At 34.0% G+C, this 21101-nt stretch overlaps 1 protein-coding gene across 4 annotated transcripts in view; it reads right to left on the bottom strand.

The window, feature by feature from the left end:
* LOC143230239 (uncharacterized) overlaps nucleotides 1-21101 on the bottom strand; it is a 110211-nt gene that overhangs the window by 17808 nt on the left and 71302 nt on the right. For all 4 annotated transcript variants that reach the window (XM_076463433.1, XM_076463430.1, XM_076463432.1 and 1 more), the window contains 7 exons: nucleotides 12887-13006; nucleotides 7654-7814; nucleotides 7128-7230; nucleotides 6966-7017; nucleotides 4543-4656; nucleotides 1515-1622; nucleotides 486-617 (listed from right to left, as the gene is read on the bottom strand). In XM_076463433.1, the coding sequence (XP_076319548.1) occupies nucleotides 486-617; nucleotides 1515-1622; nucleotides 4543-4656; nucleotides 6966-7017; nucleotides 7128-7230; nucleotides 7654-7814; nucleotides 12887-13006 (790 nt within the window). The remainder of the gene's footprint in view (nucleotides 1-485; nucleotides 618-1514; nucleotides 1623-4542; nucleotides 4657-6965; nucleotides 7018-7127; nucleotides 7231-7653; nucleotides 7815-12886; nucleotides 13007-21101) is intronic.

The following is a 21101-nucleotide window of genomic DNA, read 5'->3' as shown; positions in this document are numbered from 1 at the left end:
TATACCATGAAGAACACACAATGTAACACAATCTTTGTTTATACTTTGTCAGACATAACATTACACTGATATCAAATCTGGTTTATAGTGCTATAAGCCTTTACAATTACTGCTGCACCGTGTGTGTGTGTGTGTGAAGGGGTGGGGAGGGGACAAATATCCCTGAATAAGATTAATACACTGAAGAAACTAAAACTTACTGTGTATCAACAGTGACCAAGTTTCCTTTTTACACAGGACTTATTTTCTGGACAAACCTGTTCTTACAGATGTTCTGTTTTTAACGGTGGTAGGCATTCTTACAGTTTGAAGAATACATCAAATTTAAAACCATGAAGTAGGACCCTTTTCATCAATGCAGGTTACAAAGAATTACATGAGAAGACTAAGTTAAAGATGTAAACAATTCTTGGTTCTAGCATTTTCAGATTTTATACAACTAGAAAACAACTTAAATTACAATTGTTCAAATCAGTTTCACAGACCTTGGCTAAAGTGTCTTTGGGATCCAACAGTGTTAGTTTATTTTTTCGTAAGGACTTGATATGTTCTACAACGAGCCCAAAGTGTTCGGGGCACTGGATGGATAACTTCTCATGAAGAGAGTCTAAGACATTCTAGAATTGAAAAGATAACAATCAAATTAGGTTTTTTTTCAATTAAACAACACACATCTAGATAATTTTAACAATTAAAAAAAGATGACACCTTCAAGTCAATTTGAAAACTAAATAATACCTACATCTTAACAGTTAAAAATACAAGATGGAACCCTCAACAGCCATAACACTTGAAATTCTTTTAGACAGGTTTAGAACAGATCAGACTTTTTTCCTCTTCACCAGCTACAACTGTGTGTCAGTAGCATCAAGCATGAAACTCAATTATATTGAATTCAACTTTAATACTCATCAGAATCTCTGAAATTCTTTTTAAAGTAAATTAATCTAGGAGGCCTCAGTAGTTGTCAAATATATCAAAAGGGAATTGACCTCCTGGATCCCAAACTGTACTCAGATTTTAAATTGGTCAAGAAATAACTAAGCTATGAGCTAAAAGTTTGTATTTGAAAAAAAATTAAAGTAATTCTGAGCCTCTATGCTATGACTGAAAACATCACATCAGTTGGTAAGCTAAGTGACATCTTTAGATACATTTTAACAGCTAATTATTATATATTACTTTTCTTTACAATTTCCTACAACAAGTTTGGTTTTTAGCTTCATAAGTGAATAAAAAAGAAATTTATTTCTAATTTTCTAAACACAAAGTTTTAGTTCTTACAAATGTTGGTTAGAGGAAAGAGAAGTATATTAAAGAAGAGAACACCAGATAAAGATATTAAACAATAAACTGTTGAAATTTCAGAAGATTAAAATGTTTGAAGAACAAATTTCTTTCTCACAACATCTTTTAGTTATTAAGTTACAGATGAGCCACTTTTAGAATTTCTCTCAATGTGTATAACAATGAAACAAACATTTCAGTTATTACAGTTAAAATTTGGTGCCCACCTGTACTGTAGTTGTACTATCATACTTGAAAGACTTTGTCTGGTCATTTTCCAGGAACACCTTCAATACATTTGGCATGCACGGCACACACGATTCGAATGGAGATGGCTAAAGGGAAAAAAACAACAATAAAAATGGAACTTCTGGAATCTTGAAATTAACTTTTGTAAATGTTGACAATACAGATGATGTGAAGACCCATAAGAATTGAACAAGTTTAAGATAAAATTGTTTCAGAACAAAGTAACAAGTAATGAATAATCCAAAAGTTGAAAGTCACAAAAACACTTAATGATATTTAAATCTGTTATTTTGTCCTTTCAATATGTTGTGTTTGTGATTCACCCACTGTTTGAGTTTAATTCACGTTAAAATTTTCAGATAACTGTTGAAAAAGCAACTTCAAATGCTAAGCCTGTTTCACAATTTGATCACTGTAAGACAATACATAACATGTCCCAGAGAAAATCATCAACATGGTCCAACTTTATTTTACAACTTACATAAGAAATATGACATGGATGATTATATTCTCAAGATATGATTGGATGATTCTATTCTCAAGATATGACATGGATGATTATATTCTCAAGATATGACATGGATGATTATATTCTCAAGATATGACATGGATGATTATATTCTCAAGATATGACATGGATGATTATATTCTCAAGATATGACATGGATGATTATATTCTCAAGATATGACATGGATGATTATATTCTCAAGATATGACATGGATGATTATATTCTCAAGATATGACATGGATGATTATATTCTCAAGATATGACATGGATGATTATATTCTCAAGATATGACATGGATGATTATATTCTCAAGATATGACATGGATGATTATATTCTCAAGATATGACATGGATGATTATATTCTCAAGACATGATTGGATGATTATATTCTCAAGACATGACATGGATGATTATATTCTCAAGACATGATTGGATGATTATATTGTCAAGACATGACATGGATGATTATATTCTCAAGATATGATTGGATGATTATATTCTCAAGATATGATTGGATGATTATATTCTCAAGATATGACATGGATGATTATATTCTCAAGATATGACATGGATGATTATATTCTCAAGATATGACATGGATGATTATATTCTCAAGATATGACATGGATGATTATATTCTCAAGATATGACATGGATGATTATATTCTCAAGATATGACATGGATGATTATATTCTCAAGATATGACATGGATGATTATATTCTCAAGATATGACATGGATGATTATATTCTCAAGATATGACATGGATGATTATATTCTCAAGATATGATTGGATGATTATATTCTCAAGATATGATTGGATGATTATATTCTCAAGACATGACATGGATGATTATATTCTCAAGATATGATTGGATGATTATATTCTCAAGACATGACATGGATGATTATATTCTCAAGACATGATTGGATGATTATATTGTCAAGACATGGCATGGATGATTATATTCTCAAGACATGACATGGATGATTATATTCTCAAGATATGATTGGATGATTATATTCTCAAGATATGACATGGATGATTATATTCTCAAGATATGACATGGATGATTATATTCTCAAGATATGACATGGATGATTATATTCTCAAGACATGACATGGATGATTATATTCTCAAGACATGACATGGATGATTATATTCTCAAGACATGACATGGATGATTATATTCTCAAGACATGACATGGATGATTATATTCTCAAGACATGACATGGATGATTATATTCTCAAGACATGACATGGATGATTATATTCTCAAGACATGATTGGATGATTATATTCTCAAGACATGATTGGATGATTATATTCTCAAGACATGATTGGATGATTATATTCTCAAGACATGATTGGATGATTATATTCTCAAGACATAACATGGATGATTATATTCTCAAGACATGATTGGATGATTATATTGTCAAGACATGACATGGATGATTATATTCTCAAGATATGACATGGATGATTATATTCTCAAGATATGACATGGATGATTATATTCTCAAGATATGATTGGATGATTATATTCTCAAGATATGACATGGATGATTATATTCTCAAGATATGACATGGATGATTATATTCTCAAGATATGACATGGATGATTATATTCTCAAGATATGATTGGATGATTATATTCTCAACAGATAATAGTTTGTAGAAAATATCAAATTAGAAAATTATAAAAAAATGGACAAAAATGAGTCTCACAAGAAAAGCTTCAACAGTACAAAAAACATGTATGTGTGACAAGCATAGCTACAAAATATCACTTCAAAAATAGTTTTTTTTACAAATTATTGGATCAGAGTTAATTATTTTTACTTAATTTGTGGTATGCAGGTAATCATGCACTCAACACCCCACAGTTATTCACCAGTCTCAACAGGGTTAATTACATAACTTTTCAGGTCCCGCAGCTATGTTACAGCAGTACATACATCACTCATGTAATACATTTACATATTCTTTAATGTTTGAACCAAGTTTGTGTGTTCTATCATCAGACATTACTTTCAAATCATGATTTTCACCCTTCAATACAAAAAACAGCCTTTCCAAAATAAGACAATTATAAGCATTATTCTATTAAGCTTTCACAAAAAATGTCTATAATTTCAAAAATTGAAATAATGAAAATAGTGTTAGAAAATAAAATTGTGTAACTAGATGTCTTAAAATAATAAACTGTAACAATACAAAATGATTCTTTGCAAGAAAATTCAAACAATTAAAACCAATTTGCGTTCAATAGTGTATCGATTAGTCAAGAATATAATGTATTACTTTATCAATTACTTAAGAAGTGTATTTTAGTAACTGTAATAATTTAGCTTGAATGGAATAAACAAATAATTTCTTTGTTGCACATGTAAAACCATGAAACAATTATCTTATCATCTCACTTAAGAGCTATTCACCACCTAATACAACCATTCATAACTCTTCCCTGACAACTGTTTTCTACTTACACTGTACAATGGGGAACCATTAATAACCACACCTTCAGCAAAATGAACCCTCGAAGGTTTGGACTTTAATTTTGCTTTTTTTGCAGCAGTGAGTAAAGCCGACTTTCTTGTTGTCTGGAAAACAAAATCATGACACTGGTTTTCAATATAATATCTGAAAGACATGGTTATGAAATAAGATAAAAACAAACAAACCCCACCACAGCTAGCTTAATGGTAAGGAAAGTATTCCTTGGTAAGAACTGCAGTTGTTGATAAAGAGTAAGTTTAAAAACTGTCAGGATTTGATCACTCCATCATTTACAGGCTTTAAAACACAGTAATTAGATGATTTTCACATTAGCACATCTCTATGATTGGTGCTCACTCCATCACTTACAGGCTGTAAAACTTAGTAATCAGATGATTTTCACATTAGCACATCTCTATAATTGGTGCTCACTCCATCACTTACAGGTTATAAAACTGATTAATCACATTACTTCTATATCAGCACAACTCTAGGACTAATAAAACATTTTTATACAACAGTGACCGTTAATCTTTTTTGTTATCCCCATTATTGGTTATACAACAGTGACCATTAATCTTTTTTGTTATCCCCATTCTTGGTTATACAACAGTGACCGTTAATCTTTTTTGTTATCCCCATTCTTGGTTATACAACAGTGACCGTTAATCTTTTTTGTTATCCCCATTCTTGGTTATACAACAGTGACCGTTAATCTTTTTGTTATCCCCATTCTTGGTTATACAACAGTGACCTTTAATCGTTTTTGTTATCCCCATTCTTGGTTATACAACAGTGACCGTTAATCGTTTTTGTTATCCCCATTCTTGGTTATACAACAGTGACCGTTAATCGTTTTTGTTATCCCCATTCTTGGTTATACAACAGTGACCGTTAATCTTTTTTGTTATCCCCATTATTGGTTATACAACAGTGACCATTAATCTTTTTTGTTATCCCCATTCTTGGTTATACAACAGTGACCATTAATCTTTTTTGTTATCCCCATTCTTGGTTATACAACAGTGACCATTAATCTTTTTTGTTATCCCCATTATTGGTTATACAACAGTGACCATTAATCTTTTTTGTTATCCCCATTCTTGGTTATACAACAGTGACCATTAATCTTTTTTGTTATCCCCATTCTTGGTTATACAACAGTGACCATTAATCTTATTTGTTATCCCCATTATTGGTTATACAACAGTGACCATTAATCTTTTTTGTTATCCCCATTATTAGTTGTACAACAGTGACCCCCAATCCCTGTACAAGTTGATGTCTATCCACAATGTTTTATGATTATTAGATCCCCAATCCCTGTACAAGTTGATGTCTATCCACAATGTTTTATGATTATTAGATCCCCAATCCCTCTACAAGTTGATGTCTATCCACAATGTTTTATGATTATTAGATCCCCAATCCCTGTACAAGTTGATGTCTATCCACAATGTTTTATGATTATTAGATCCCCAATCCCTGTACAAGTTGATGTCTATCCACAATGTTTTATGATTATTAGATCCCCAATCCCTGTGCAAGTTGATGTCTATCCACAATGTTTTATGATTATTAGATCCCCAATCCCTGTGCAAGTTGATGTCTATCCACAATGTTTTATGATTATTAGATCCCCAATCCCTGTACAAGTTGATGTCTATCCACAATGTTTTATGATTATTAGATCCCCAATCCCTGTACAAGTTGATGTCTATCCACAATGTTTTATAATTATTAGATTCCCAATCCCTGTACAAGTTGATGTCTATCCACAATGTTTTATGATTATTAGATCCCCAATCCCTGTACAAGTTGATGTCTATCCACAATGTTTTATGATTATTAGATCCCCAATCCCTGTACAAGTTGATGTCTATCCACAATGTTTTATAATTATTAGATTCCCAATCCCTGTACAAGTTGATGTCTATCCACAAGCTGTAAAACTACTCACTGCAATTTGCTTTTCTTCTTTTCAGAAAAATATAAGAAGGTTAGTCTGAAATACCATTGAAAACTAAGTATATAATGAAACAGTGAATATGACACTGAGAAATATTTGAACTAATGTAGCAGGAGATGGAAATTAAAAACAAGTTTCAGAATGTTGAAACATGAATCCTGTATAACAATGGTAGAAAAATACCTTTAAAAGAAATGCAAGTTCAAAACTGTTTAATGTAGTCAATATCTGAAGGACTATATTAAAATGTTGATATATCATATCCCCGAAATATTCCACTTCTCTAAAATGAACAAAGTAACTAGATCATACAATCAAATTCTCAAAGTACAGTAATTCCAAATAACTTGTGTAAATGAAAGCTAAACAACTATGCTAAATAACTGAAGTTTACAGTTTTAACAAAACAACATTTAACTTTAAACATTTATTTTCTAGACTTACATTACTGCTTTGAGGTTGGCAGACAGTAAGGTGCACAGAATGTTTGCAGGACCTGGAAATGACAAAATTAAGTAGATGTTTAAAACTGTTTTTATCACAAGATTGTTAAGTATATATTGTTAAAAACCTGAATCAATTTTTTTTGTTTGGTTTAAATCTCACCTGACCAGTTCGATAACATGTTCCCTGGGGGCTTTGAGCACATCTTCACCATTTATTTTCAAGATCTGATCACCTGGTAGTAGTTTCTGTTCACTTGGACCACCTGCAACAGAACAGTGGATAAACAATGAAATATCTGTTTAAAAACAGCTAGATACTTCAGCGAATACAAATTATCAATTACAAGATTTTTCCCAACAGTACATTTTTAAGCCCTGGTAAACTTCTGAAACAACAAAAGATACCTCCCTCCCTTGCAATATTCCTGTGGTCCACATGTATGATATACTTCCAGTTCACTTGTCTTCACAACATAAAGCAAAACACTGCAACATTACTGATGAAATCAAGAGTAACATGTTTGATACATAACTAAAGTAGAATTATTAAATACATTCCTACAGTTCATTGTATTATAGCTAAGGTAAACCCCTCTGACTCATAATATAACAGTAAAGGTTTCTCTAACATCTACACACGCACAGTGAAAGCTACCCCTACTTCACACACAATCATTTTACTTTACCTTCAGTCACAAAGCGAACTATCACTGGCTTTTCACTCCCTGCCACAAAACCAAACCCCAGGTGGGCATCTCGAACAAGCTCCACACTACGAGGCTCTGGTGGAGGATCATCTCCTCCACATTTACGAGGGTCTTCGTACGTTGTTGTCTTATTGACATGACTGTTTAGAAAATTTTCATAATTAATCATTTATCACACACTAAATAATAATACTGCCGAGAGAAACAGCTACACCTAAAAATAGTAATTTTTTCCCTTCACTATAAAGTATTTGACACTTGACCAGGTCTATCCAAAAGAACACCTTAAGCCTAAAGTAATCAGTATGATAAATTCAAAGTACATAAACTTTTTACGTTATTTATTAACACAGGGGTTTCATAAACATGTGTATAATTTCTATGTTGTTTTGAAAGGAAAACAGGAACTCTGCATGCCCTTCCTACTACTTGGAACTCTATCAAACAAACCATTTATCCAATGCAAAGGCTTCCCCATTGGTGGCAAAAGTGCATGCAGATGATTTGAGAGAGAGAAAGGGTAAAACCATTTGCTGTAGTCCACTTCACTCAACGATTAAGGGTATTCTGTAGCTGCATCTCAATAAACCACATGCTCAATGACTGACACAAGACGTAGAAGTCGTCAACACTGAGTACATTTGCAACTGTAGGGGGGAGGGGTTGTCCAGTGGTGGAATTAACCTTTATAATGAAAAGTGTGATATTCAAGACAGTCCTCAGGAATTCCAACTTCCCGTGGGAAAGCATTGAACCCACACAAACTTTTAATTGCTGGTCCATTAAATAAATATTTGATAAAAATTAGCAAATTGCCATGCAACCCATATGAGTGGAGGTCTCACAAAATGCCTTACCTCCACATAGTATCATAAACTTTCTCTTAGTTAAAAAAAAAGAAAAGAAACAAGATATTGTTGCTTGAGAAAGCTTCCCTGATTAACGTATAAAGTTGAATCAGGTAGTACAGAGTGGAAAGCTGTTGTCGAAACCCACACTGGGTAGGTGAGAAGTTGTTTGATTCAATGAACCAAACAAGACAAGCATTAACCATCCTCTCTAAGATCTTACAGAAATAACTCGTCAAAGCAACTGGACAATAGTTTGAAGGAATTCTGAGATCTTTCCTGGGCTTGGAAAAAAGGTAGTACAATAGCTTGGCACCAAGCACAAAAAGAAGCATTCTCCTACCAGATCTGGTTAAAAACAACCAGAAGAATAGCAAAAGAGGCAGGAGAGAGATGACAGCATCTCATAGTGAATATCATGAGGTCAAACTGATGTACTGCTAGACAGATGAAGAGCAAGCTTGAGTCCCACTAGTGTAAAAGGGTGATTATAGTCATAGAGACAATCAGCCAGAAAGGAAAGAGGCAATCACTGTACAAGTGTTAATGGCTAAGAAGGTGTGGAATGAAGTAGAAGTGCTAGATACCTTACAAAAGCTTTCATCGAGAGTACTGGCGATGCTTTGGGAATCAGCAACTTGGCCATCAGAGAGCAAGATCAAAAGGGGTGCAGAAGTATAATGCCCACTGACCTTCCAATTCTTGTCCCATACAACTTTGGAACTGGTGGTAAAAGAAATGCTAGATGTGTATTTAATCCAAGATTCCTTCTGGCTTTGATGCCTGATCTGCCGGACGTGTGTATACGCCAATTAAAACTCAGTGAGATTTAGAGTGAGGGATACCTACAAAAGGTATCCAAAGCCTGCTTTTTGAGCCTTCTGTGCCATGTGACAGGCAGAATCCCACCATGGATGAAAATACTGTGGAAAGCATGTGGAGGTTTCAGGAATACACTGAGCAATACAGTCAGTCACTGCTGTCACACAGTCATATATTGATGGATTACAGATGATGGCAGGATAAAGTTCCAAGAGAGCAGTAAAAGAGGGCCAGTTGGCCTGGTCCAGCTTTCATCATGGCATGCAGGTCAGGTGGCATAAACTATAGCCAGTCTCTCCGAGATCACTGCCCTGTGGTTTACTGTCAAATCCTCCATGAAAAGTAAGAAAAAGTGAAGAGGGGAAGATAAAGAGATCAACAGCAGTAAAGGACTAACTAAATGCAAGAAAATATAAGAACCAGTATTGTGATCTGAGAGCATATACTCTATGGAACAACCTCTCCTATCAATATCAGCACCACTGCAGAGGGGATTATACTCATTAAAATCCCCCAGGATTAAAAAGGAAGACAGTAAATGTTCAACGAGGGCATCAAGGTCTGAATTATCATAGGTCTCTTCACAAGCCAGGTGAAGAGAACAAACAGTGATAGTATGATCCATGTAAACATGGATTGTGACCACCTCAAAGGGTGTATTAAGCTGCAAAGACAGGGGAGGCACATGCTGGTCACCCAGCAATGCCACCACTCCATACACTTGTCAATCACACAACCTGTTATTTCTGTACAAAGAAAGCTGCTGAAAGGTGACTTCAGAAATGTTTCCTGTAAAAAGGAGGCACACAGGATGATAAAAATCAATCAAATCCTTAACATCATCTATATTTGAACAAAAACCCCGATAGTTCCATGATATCAAAGCAACCATTTTTATATAGAGGAGAATGGGGCAGGGAGTTCTCCTATTTTCAACCATGTTTTTTTTCTTTATTGGACACAAGTCTATTGACCTTTATGAATCCTGCTCTGGGTCAGGTAGGCAGGTCTCTGTCTGTTGATGAAGATTCCAGCAACTGAGATCATGAATGAACAATTGTTTTGCATCTTGTGGCTGGAGGAGAAGATGGACCCAAGGAAATGCCTGAGTCCAAAGCCAAAGGAAGTGGACCCAAGTGGCCATGAGATGGACTGGTTGGGGACAGGGATGGGAGTAGACATAGACTCATCAACTCTTTTAACCATAAAGGGCAAAAGGCTTTTCAGAGGTTTTGCATATGGCTTTGCTGGAGGCATGAAAAGATCTGTCTGCACTCGCACTGTGGCAATGGAAAGGACTGCATCAACATTTGTCAAAGATGGAGTAGGGGACAATAACCTCCAAGTCTCATGATAGACGATATTGTGCACCTATTTATCCTCCACCCATTTTGGGAAAGAATTAGAGTAAGAGGGGTATGAACCACTACAGTTAACACAATGTGGTTCCAGTATGCACTTGTAGGTGTCATGGTCTTTGCCACCACAATGAGTACATGTTAAGAAAAACCACAACATTATGTCTTCGAAGTCTGAACTACTGACACTGAAAACCTACAAGAGGGTTCAGAAAGTATGGCCATATCTTACAGTTCAGATAACTTGCTAGGTGGACGTGGTGATGTAAACATCAAAACCAGAACATTAGTACGCATCATAATTCCATCTCTGCAAGTGCAGGTTTGGTGCTCCAAAGAACCACCTTGGCTGGAAAAACTAGCGAGGATCTCTGACTCTGGAATGCTCTTGAGGAATTTAAAGTAACATATGGAGTAACCTTGATGGGTATATTCCCAATGCTCTTCAAATTCAGGATGAGTTTGGTGTGTTGTGGTGAAGATGATTTCACCAAGATAACATCCTGAGCACAGCTTCCTTACTGACTTGGGGGAGCCAGCAAGTCCCTCTAACCTCATCTGAATTAAAAGATTTCTCAGACAATGAATGCAGAACAAGAACTTGAGGTGTTGAGTCCAACTTTGATGGTGAGTGTATAAAAAAATCATCAATATATGGTCCTTTTCTGATCATCTTGTTTTTTCATTTTTATTTTCTGGTTCATGAATGGGGGTATTTGTAATAAAATAAGAGCATATTAGTGCCCACTGGCCCCACCCACCATAAAGCACTTTACTTAAACACCAGCATAAGACAATGTCCACAATATCTGTTGAGAACGTCAAATACTGATACTGGTAGTTGGTTGACCCTGCCCCAATTGGGCCAGTCAACTGACCCTGGGGTGCCCACCCCAAGGCCACCTGTCTACAGAAATTCAAGGCCAAAGTGATGTGTTAGGGTTGGACTCCTCAACTACTAGGATCCTCTCCTCCCCTTCATGGATAGCCATATATGTCAAACACATGGGTGGATGTTCCGATCTCAGAGGAGATAAACTAAAATTACAGAACCTTCTCTGGGACAACATACAGGAATCCATCTTGAAAGGCTTACCTGAACTTTTAGGAAAACAGGGACTCTGCATGCCCCTTCTACTTGGAGCCATAGCATACTAACCATTCAATCAATGCAGAGGTACCCACAATACATACAATGTCAAGCCTCACTATTGTTTTGCATTGGCTTCCAGCCTCCTCATTCAGTTAGGTCAAGTACTTATCTCAACACCCCAACATCAAGTACTTACCTGAACTTTCAACACCCCAATATCAAGTACTTATCTCAACACCCCAACATCAAGTACTCACCTGAACTTTCAACACCCCAATATCAAGTACTTATCTCAACACCCCAACATCAAGTACTCACCTGAACTTTCAACACCCCAATATCAAGTACTTATCTCAACACCCCAACATCAAGTACTCACCTGAACTTTCAACACCCCAATATCAAGTACTTATCTCAACACTCACCTGAACTTTCAACACCCCAACATCCCTTTATCAGTTATTTACCTGAACTCTTAATGTTGCATTTAAACCCAAAGAAAAAGGGTCTTTACCTTTCCTTAAGATCACAATTTATTTAAATTTTACTAAAATGGAATAAAAATATTCAAAATGTTTAGTTTTTTACAGTTTGTTTCTTATTAACCATCTTCATCTTTATCAATAGACTTTCTTTTTTCCATTATTAACCCAACAACAGTTAACATATTATGGAAAACATAACCTAATAAAAGAACCAAGAATAATTAATAACAATTTTAAAATACCTCAGAAATGCTAAACATTTAATCTTCATTCAATAAACATCTACATGTATAATATATAAATACCTTCCTTATATCAATATCCTTGAAACGGTTTTGTCATTTCATCTTAATGTATGAACAGGTAACAAAATGGACAGCATTCACATCAGTTGTGATTGGCTAAGTTCTACATGGCTACTAATAGCTAACACTAAAATATAAGAGTTTCAACTTAACTGGAAAGTTCATTCAAATACCAGACAATGTGTGGTGTAAGGTAAAAAAAACAGATATTTTACTTTGTGATTTAATACACTAGAACCTATGGTAGTGATTCCTCTTCATCAGTTATTTTACATATCAAAAAACCTAAACAGACTATTACTTGATGTAATAGATCTTCCCATCTTGGTCCACAGCAATCTCCCATCCATATGGCAGGCATGTATTTCCTGGGTCCCACGACTCCACTGGTGGCAGCCAAGAGGAGGTCTTGGTCTCATGGCTGTAAATAAAATATTGATTCACTTCATTGACAGCTGGCATTCAGGACAAGACAACATGTTCTGTGAATAACAGATGATGTTTTGAACAACATATTTTGTAAATGACTCTGGTGTTCAGATGTGGTAAAACTACATTACAAGAGTAACAACCAATCTCTTAGTTTGGATGGCAGGGTGCTAGTGACTAGCTACCTTCCCTCTTTAAGTACCTCAAAACCCAGGATGATAGCAAGTTGTCTTAGTAGTATCACTGTAGATAAAAAAAAAAAAAAATACCATAGCAACTTTTTCTTTTTAAAGTTCAAACATGTTTATATAAAAACAGATATTTCTCAAACTAAAAGTAACTGTTGTACCATAATTTTTTTACACAACATAAATTCACTGACTTTTTCAATTATTCTGTAGTACTTTAAAATATATCAACATCAAACTTGGATACACTCTTGCCATGAAGAACATACATAAAGGATTAAGCTAAATCTGTAATTGGTTGAAAACATTTAATATTAATCTAAATAACCATGAAGGTCAGATATTCTTGTCTACTAAAATTTTATGTAAGAAAATGTCTAAAGAGTACATAGCGTACTTCAAAACATGCAAAAAAATATTTTAACACACCAACAATAATTCTGCAGTGTCACTGGTCTTTCAACCCCTAGCGGAAGTGAAATAAAGCTTCTAAAATTAAAAAGTGATTACGAAAAAAATACGTAGAATGAAGAAAAAGAAAAAGAAGCGGCCGTTTATTTCTGATAAGTGTATCAGGTGAACGCAGCTGGGAGCAAAATTCCATCTATCTCGTGCTCACCAGCCCATGCTGCGTGCCTTCAGCTGACACGCGAGAGCGTGAAGCATCTCGTCGCCATGGCAGCAAAACGGTACCACAATTCAAGAATAACAGTCAGTGCAACTATGTTTAACGTCCCCTCAGGGCACAAGAAACCGCATATACACCAGCGGGTTTTACAGCGAAAGAGAGAGGAAATACAACAGGAAACCGTGTACTCGTATTAACAAACTCAGTTTACTTGGCGTGGCTTGGTCATTTATAAAATAAATAATTTAGAAAATATTTGTCTTACTGCTCGAATGTCATCAGCCGTAGTAACAATTTTAACAATGTTCACGTTTCAGTATCATTTCTACAGTCTACAATTACTTTATCAACACAAGTTTTCTCGACAAACGTATATGGTCAAAATGTTTGAAACTTACCAAACAACAGGAACATCAAAAATATGTCATTAAACTCGTATAAATAACGACCATACACGTACTAGCAACTCTTTTCAAATATATGTCATTAAACTCGTTTAAATAACGACCATTCACGTACTAACAACTCTTTTCAAATATATGTCATTAAACTCGTTTAAAAAACGACCATACACGTACTAGCGACTCTTTTCAAAAATATGTCATTAAACTCGTTTAAATAACGACCATACACGTACTAGCAACTCTTTTCAAATATATGTCATTAAACTCGTTTAAATAACGACCATACACGTACTAGCAACTCTTTTCAAATATATGTCATTAAACTCGTTTAAATAACGACCATACACGTACTAACAACTCTTTTCCATCTGATGAAAACGGCGATTTTCTTTTAAGATCTTTAAAGTTTCTAATTCTTACCACAATTCTCCATGGACGTTTCTAATTCTTACCACAATTCTCCATGGACGTTTCTAATTCTTACCACAACTCTCCATGGAGACAATTTCCCTTAATGCTACGCCACCGATTTCGTAGATTTCAACGGACCTTAAGTCTAGGTTCATAGGAAAGCTTCAAAAGGCCCGTTTATACGTTAAGCCTAACAAAAAGTTTGTATCCCACATCAGCTGACAACATATCAAAATGGAAAACATCAACAGATATAGTACTAACACCACACACATATTATAATAGAAATACTACCAACATCGCAATTAATCCCACCAGTCATTATGTTTTATATAGTAAACAAGTTTGTTTATTTTTTGTGATCCGCCATTTATAACAGACGGAAATAATATTATTCAATTATTCACTGGTTGTGAAAGTCGTAAAAATAAATCGGTAATTTGGGAAAGTGTACAGAAAAGTTTCACATGCTCTGTTTTATTTGACCCTGATGGTATAATTACGATCATTACGTATATATCTAAAATGTAATATATACTGCAAATCGTGGTGTCTGTACAAACGTTCGTCTACGAAAAGCTGTGCACGCAGATGTAGCTCAACATTCACTTTTGAAATGACGGTAGAACAGACATGAATAACGTTGATGTTAAATATTATTTCACAAGCAGAATATTCTACACTAAACTGTTATGAATTAACCAAACCATCATTCATACTTCAAAATGTGACGTAACTTAAATAATAAAAATGTATATTTACTGTATGTTAGTGTTGATTGTCTCTTAGTATGACCGAAATATTCAACAATTACTTTTGTGGTGGTCGATGTAAGTAGCTCTGAGTGAAACACAATTAACCTTTTTAAAGTCCATGAACTAATTTATAAAGTTAATAGATTAACTTCACATTTCTTGTCACTGGGCACGGCTATCTTTGCTTATTCCTGCATATTTCACTATTACTTATTGTTGGTGGAAAACTAAACATACAAATGACATTGGAGACTAAGATTTTTAAGGGAAACAAAGACAAGTCACTAGTTGATTGTATTAAACAGACCATAATGCCTTTCGACAGGAAAACAAACTGAAACCTGTAAACTTTAATGTAAATCTGAGCATAACAGTTAAGTTAAGAGTTACATCTCGCCGATTATCAAAACTGCGTGTTGTGGTCTTTGCGTCTGGGTCATCTCATTTCAATGTTCAACCACGTTCTTTTTATTTGATCTTATTACGAAGCTTGATATTTTCGTACGTTTCCTTGAAGTGAAGCAAATGAGTAATAGGAACAGATGCATATACATTACAATTATGAAGGAGAACACCTGAGTAATAGGAACAGATGCATATACATTGCCATTATGAAGAACATCTGCGTAACAGGAACGGATGCATATACAATGCCATTATGAAGAACACCTGAGTAATAGGAACAGATGCATATACATTGCCATTGTGAATAAAAACACCTGAGTAATAGGAACGGATGCATATACATTACCATTATGAAAAACACTTGAGTAATAGGAACAGATGCATATACATTGCCATTATGAAGAACACCTGAGTAATAGGAACAGATGCATATACATTGCCATTGTGAATAAAAACACCTGAGTAATAGGAACGGATGCATATACAATGCCATTATGAAGAACACCTGAGTAATAGGAACAGATGCATATACATTGCCATTGTGAATAAAAACACCTGAGTAATAGGAACAGATGCATATACATTGCCATTATGAAGAACACCTGAGTAATAGGAACAGATGCATATACATTGCCATTATGAAGAACACTTGTGTAATAGGAACAGATGCATATACATTGCCATTATGAAGAACACTTGAGTAATAGGAACAGATGCATATACATTGCCATTATGAAAAACACCTGAGTAATAGGAACAGATGCATATACATTGCCATTATGAAGAACACTTGAGTAATAGGAACAGATGCATATACATTGCCATTATGAAGAAGAACACCTGTGTAATAGGAACAGATGCATATACATTGCCATTATGAAGAACACCTGAGTAATAGGAACAGATGCATATACATTGCCATTGTGAAGAACACCTGAGTAATAGGAACAGATGCATATACATTGCTATTGTGAAAAACACCTGAGTAATAGGAACAGATGCATATACATTGCCATTATGAAGAACACCTGAGTAATAGGAACAGATGCATATACATTGCTATTGTGAAAAACACCTGAGTAATAGGAACAGATGCATATACATTGCCATTATGAAGAACACCTGTGTAATAGGAACAGATGCATATACATTGCCATTGTGAATAAAAATACCTGAGTAATAGGAACAGATGCATATACATTGCCATTATGAACAAGAACACCTGTGTAATAGGAACAAATGCATATACATTACCATTATGAAGAACACTTGAGTAATAGGAACAGATGCATATACATTGTCATTATGAAGAACACCTGAGTAATAGGAACAGATGCATATACATTGCCATGATGAAGAAGAACACCTGAGTAATAGGAACAGATGCATATACATTGCCATGATGAAGAAGAACACCTGAGTAATAGGAACAGATGCATATACATTGCCATTATGAAGAAAAACACCTGAGCAATAGGAACAGATGCATATACATTACCATTATGAAAAACACCTGAGTAATAGGAACAGATGCATATACATTGGCATTATGAAGAACACCTGAGTAACAGGAACAGATGCATATACATTGCCATTGTGAAGAACACCTGAGTAATAGGAACAGATGCATATACATTGCCATTGTGAAGAACACCTGAGTAATAGGAACAGATGCATATACATTGCCATTGTGAAGAAGAACACCTTTCACACTTCTTTCAGAGGAATCGTGAACTACCATTCACTTGGTTCATAGACTGCAGCTCCTAGTACTGGTATTAATTCAGTAATACTGTTGTAATAAACCAGTGAACCTTCTTCTCAAAAGTATGGTATAAACTCTTTCTCATGATTTCTGTACCAGTAAAATGGTGGCCCTGAAGAAAATAAGTTGTTAGCCCAAAATATAGACCCCAAATTCTCTGAAAAATCATTTGGAAGGAACAAAACTTTTACCAACTCATTAAGTTCACCTTGTGTGAAAAGTTGCGGTTCATCACGTTTCAGTCTTTGCCATCATTTCTATTGGCATCTGATTCAGAATGGGATCAAACTATACCAAGAGTCTCTGGTGGAACAAGTATCCAGATCCATCAGCAACAGGTCTCAGAGAAAGTTGAAAGTTCAGATAAAAAATTTTCTTTGAGTGTTGTAGCCTTGCCCTTGAATGAGAAAATATAGCCAAACTATTGGAATTCCAAAAAGCAAAACCTTCTCTTACCTTTAAACCATTCTCTCAACTCTTCGACACAAATGCTGCAAACTTTTTGTGGAGCAAATAACTTGTCTTGGTCTGTAATGTTTTGCCTTTGTTTCTTTAGAATAAATTTACCACAAATATAACAGAACATGTAATGGTCATTTTTACAACCTCTTGTCACCATTATGACGCATAAATGACAATGAAAAGAAAATAACGCCAAAGTGCACGCACAAATAAATACTATCCAGAAATGACACGTCATGCAGCCTATCAACCGCTTATATACAAATGGTGTGTTTCTCGGGGGCTCTAAGACAATCAGTAGGACTCTCACGTCACAAATGGTCAAGATAAATCTATAGCCAATGGATGCCAACATTTTAATTATAATAAAATGTGACCCAATTCCATGAAAAGTATTCACCTATGTTAAAGTTGTGAAAAATCTGTAAGTGATGCGGAAATATGAACACCAATTTCGGATTCAACATGCAGGAATTACTGTAGAAAGAGCAAAAACTTCGAGACAATAAAACCATCACAGTCTTGTGTTATATTTGTTATTTTCACACTAAACATGGCTGATTATGTTCATTCTTCAACACACAGAAGGCAAGAAGAATGTTTCCTTTTCCTATGATCTAACATTTTCCAGAACCACTACTTGAAATTATATGTAAAATAAACACCAGAAAAGTAAATTAAATATCCGACACACAGTGAAAATAAATAAACTACAGCTTGTCTTATAGAACTGGTATGAAAAGTAAATAAACTACAGATTGTCTTATAGAACTGGTATGAAAAGTAAATAAACTACAGTTTGTCTTATGGAACTGGTATGAAAAGTAAATAAACTACAGGTCTTATAAATAAAAAGTAAATAAACTACAGCTTGTCTTATAGAACTGGTATGAAAAGTAAATAAACTACAGTTTGTCTTATAGTACTGGTATGAAAAGTAAATAAACTACAGCTTGTCTTATAGTACTGGTATGAAAAGTAAATAAACTACAGATTGTCTTATAGAACTGGTATGAAAAGTAAATAAACTACAGATTGTCTTATAGAACTGGTATGAAAAGTAAATAAACTACAGTTTGTCTTATGGAACTGGTATGAAAAGTAAATAAACTACAGCTTGTCTTATAGTACTGGTATGAAAAGTAAATAAACTACAGCTTGTCTTATAGTACTGGTATGAAAAGTAAATAAACTACAGTTTGTCTTATGGAACTGGTATGAAAAGTAAATAAACTACAGCTTGTCTTATAGAACTGGTATGAAAAGTAAATAAACTACAGTTTGTCTTATAGAACTGGTATGAAAAGTAAATAAACTACAGCTTGTCTTATAGAACTGGTATGAAAAGTAGATAAACTACAGCTATATCAACTTGTTTTATAGAACTGGTATGAAAAGTAAATAAACTACAGCTTATCTTATAGAACTGGTATGAACCAACAACATATTTATATAGAAACATTTATAATAACTGAAACTGCTAATAAGACGAAACTGTCAACTCTCATCAATATAAACGAAGCAAGACAAAAAAAAAGTTCCCAGCTCAGAGTTGCACTTTTAACGGATACTCGTATTTGGAGAAATGTCTCAGTATTGTGTATATATATAGTGGCAGTTTTCTTTACAAAAAGATATTTAAATACTTAAATCATACATATATATTACGAGTGTCTGTGTATACAGTGCTACAAAGGTGAAACACTGACAGTTTTTCTTTACAAAGATATATATATATATATAGCTTAAGTATTTAAATATATTACGTGTGTGTATATATAGTGCTACTAAGGTCAAACACAGTTTTTCTTTACAAAGATATATATATATAGCTTAAGTATTTAAATATAATACGTGTGTGTATGTGCTACTAAGGTCAAACACTGACAAAAGATATATATATATATATATATATATATATATATAGCTTAAGTATTTAAATATATTACGTGTGTATATATAGTGCTACTAAGGTCAAACACTGACAGTTTTTCTTTACAAAGATATATATATATATAGCTTAAGTATTTAAATATAATACGTGTGTGTATATATAGTGCTACTAAGGTCAAACACTGACAGTTTTTCTTTACAAAGATATATATATATATAAAGCTAAATATTAATGTAAACTACAGTTTAGTATTTAAATATATAATGTGCTACTAAGGTCAAACACTGGTAGTTTTTCTTTACAAAGTATATATATATAGCTACAGCTTTTAAATATATTACGTGTGGTATGATATATAGTAAACTAAGGGAAACTGGCAGTTTTTCTTATAAAGATATATATATATATATAGCTTAAGTATTTAAATATATTACGTGTGTCTGTGTATACAGTGCTACTAAGGGGAAACACTGGCAGTTTTTCTTTACAAAGATATATATATATATAGCTTAAGTATTTAAATATATTACTATGTTTATATATAGTGCTACTAATGGCAAACACTGGCAGTTTTTCTTTACAAAGATATATATATATAGCTTAAGTATTTAAATATATTACGTATGTTTATATATAGTGCTACTAAGGTCAAACACTGGCAGTTTTTCTTGACAGATATTTAAATACTTAAACCATATATCAGTTAACAAACTCAAAATGAATGGGAACTGTCTCTCGTATAACCTTGCAGACACACAGTGATTTTCCAAATAATATTTTTCATGGCTGTATAAACTTGATACCTTACCAGACTAGTGACTGTATTTACCCTTCAGTTTTATTACCATCTCATGGTAAACTCTGTGAAATGTAAAGATACTCTCACTTAGTCCTGCCGATAAATCCATCTCACTGTGAACCCTTTTGTCTGTGGAGTAGACAGGAAGAGCCAGCTTCAAACTAGTTTTATTAAACTCATGTTCACCCTTTAAGTTAGGCTAGATGTAACTGTTATTTCTGTATGTTTTTACACCAGGTTTTAGCAACTCTTCTCTGTATCTTATACCAAGTTTTACCGACTATCTTTTATGTTTTTACACAACGTTTGTTTGTTATTGTTTTTTGGCTGGTCCAAGTTGGACTAGAGATACAAAGCACAAGGGGTACAGTATGTT

Source organism: Tachypleus tridentatus, chromosome 10 (assembly GCF_004210375.1).
Source record: "Tachypleus tridentatus isolate NWPU-2018 chromosome 10, ASM421037v1, whole genome shotgun sequence".
Classification (NCBI taxonomy): domain Eukaryota; kingdom Metazoa; phylum Arthropoda; class Merostomata; order Xiphosura; family Limulidae; genus Tachypleus; species Tachypleus tridentatus.
Note: the sequence above shows the minus strand (reverse complement) of the source record. Positions and strands in the feature narration are given on the sequence as shown.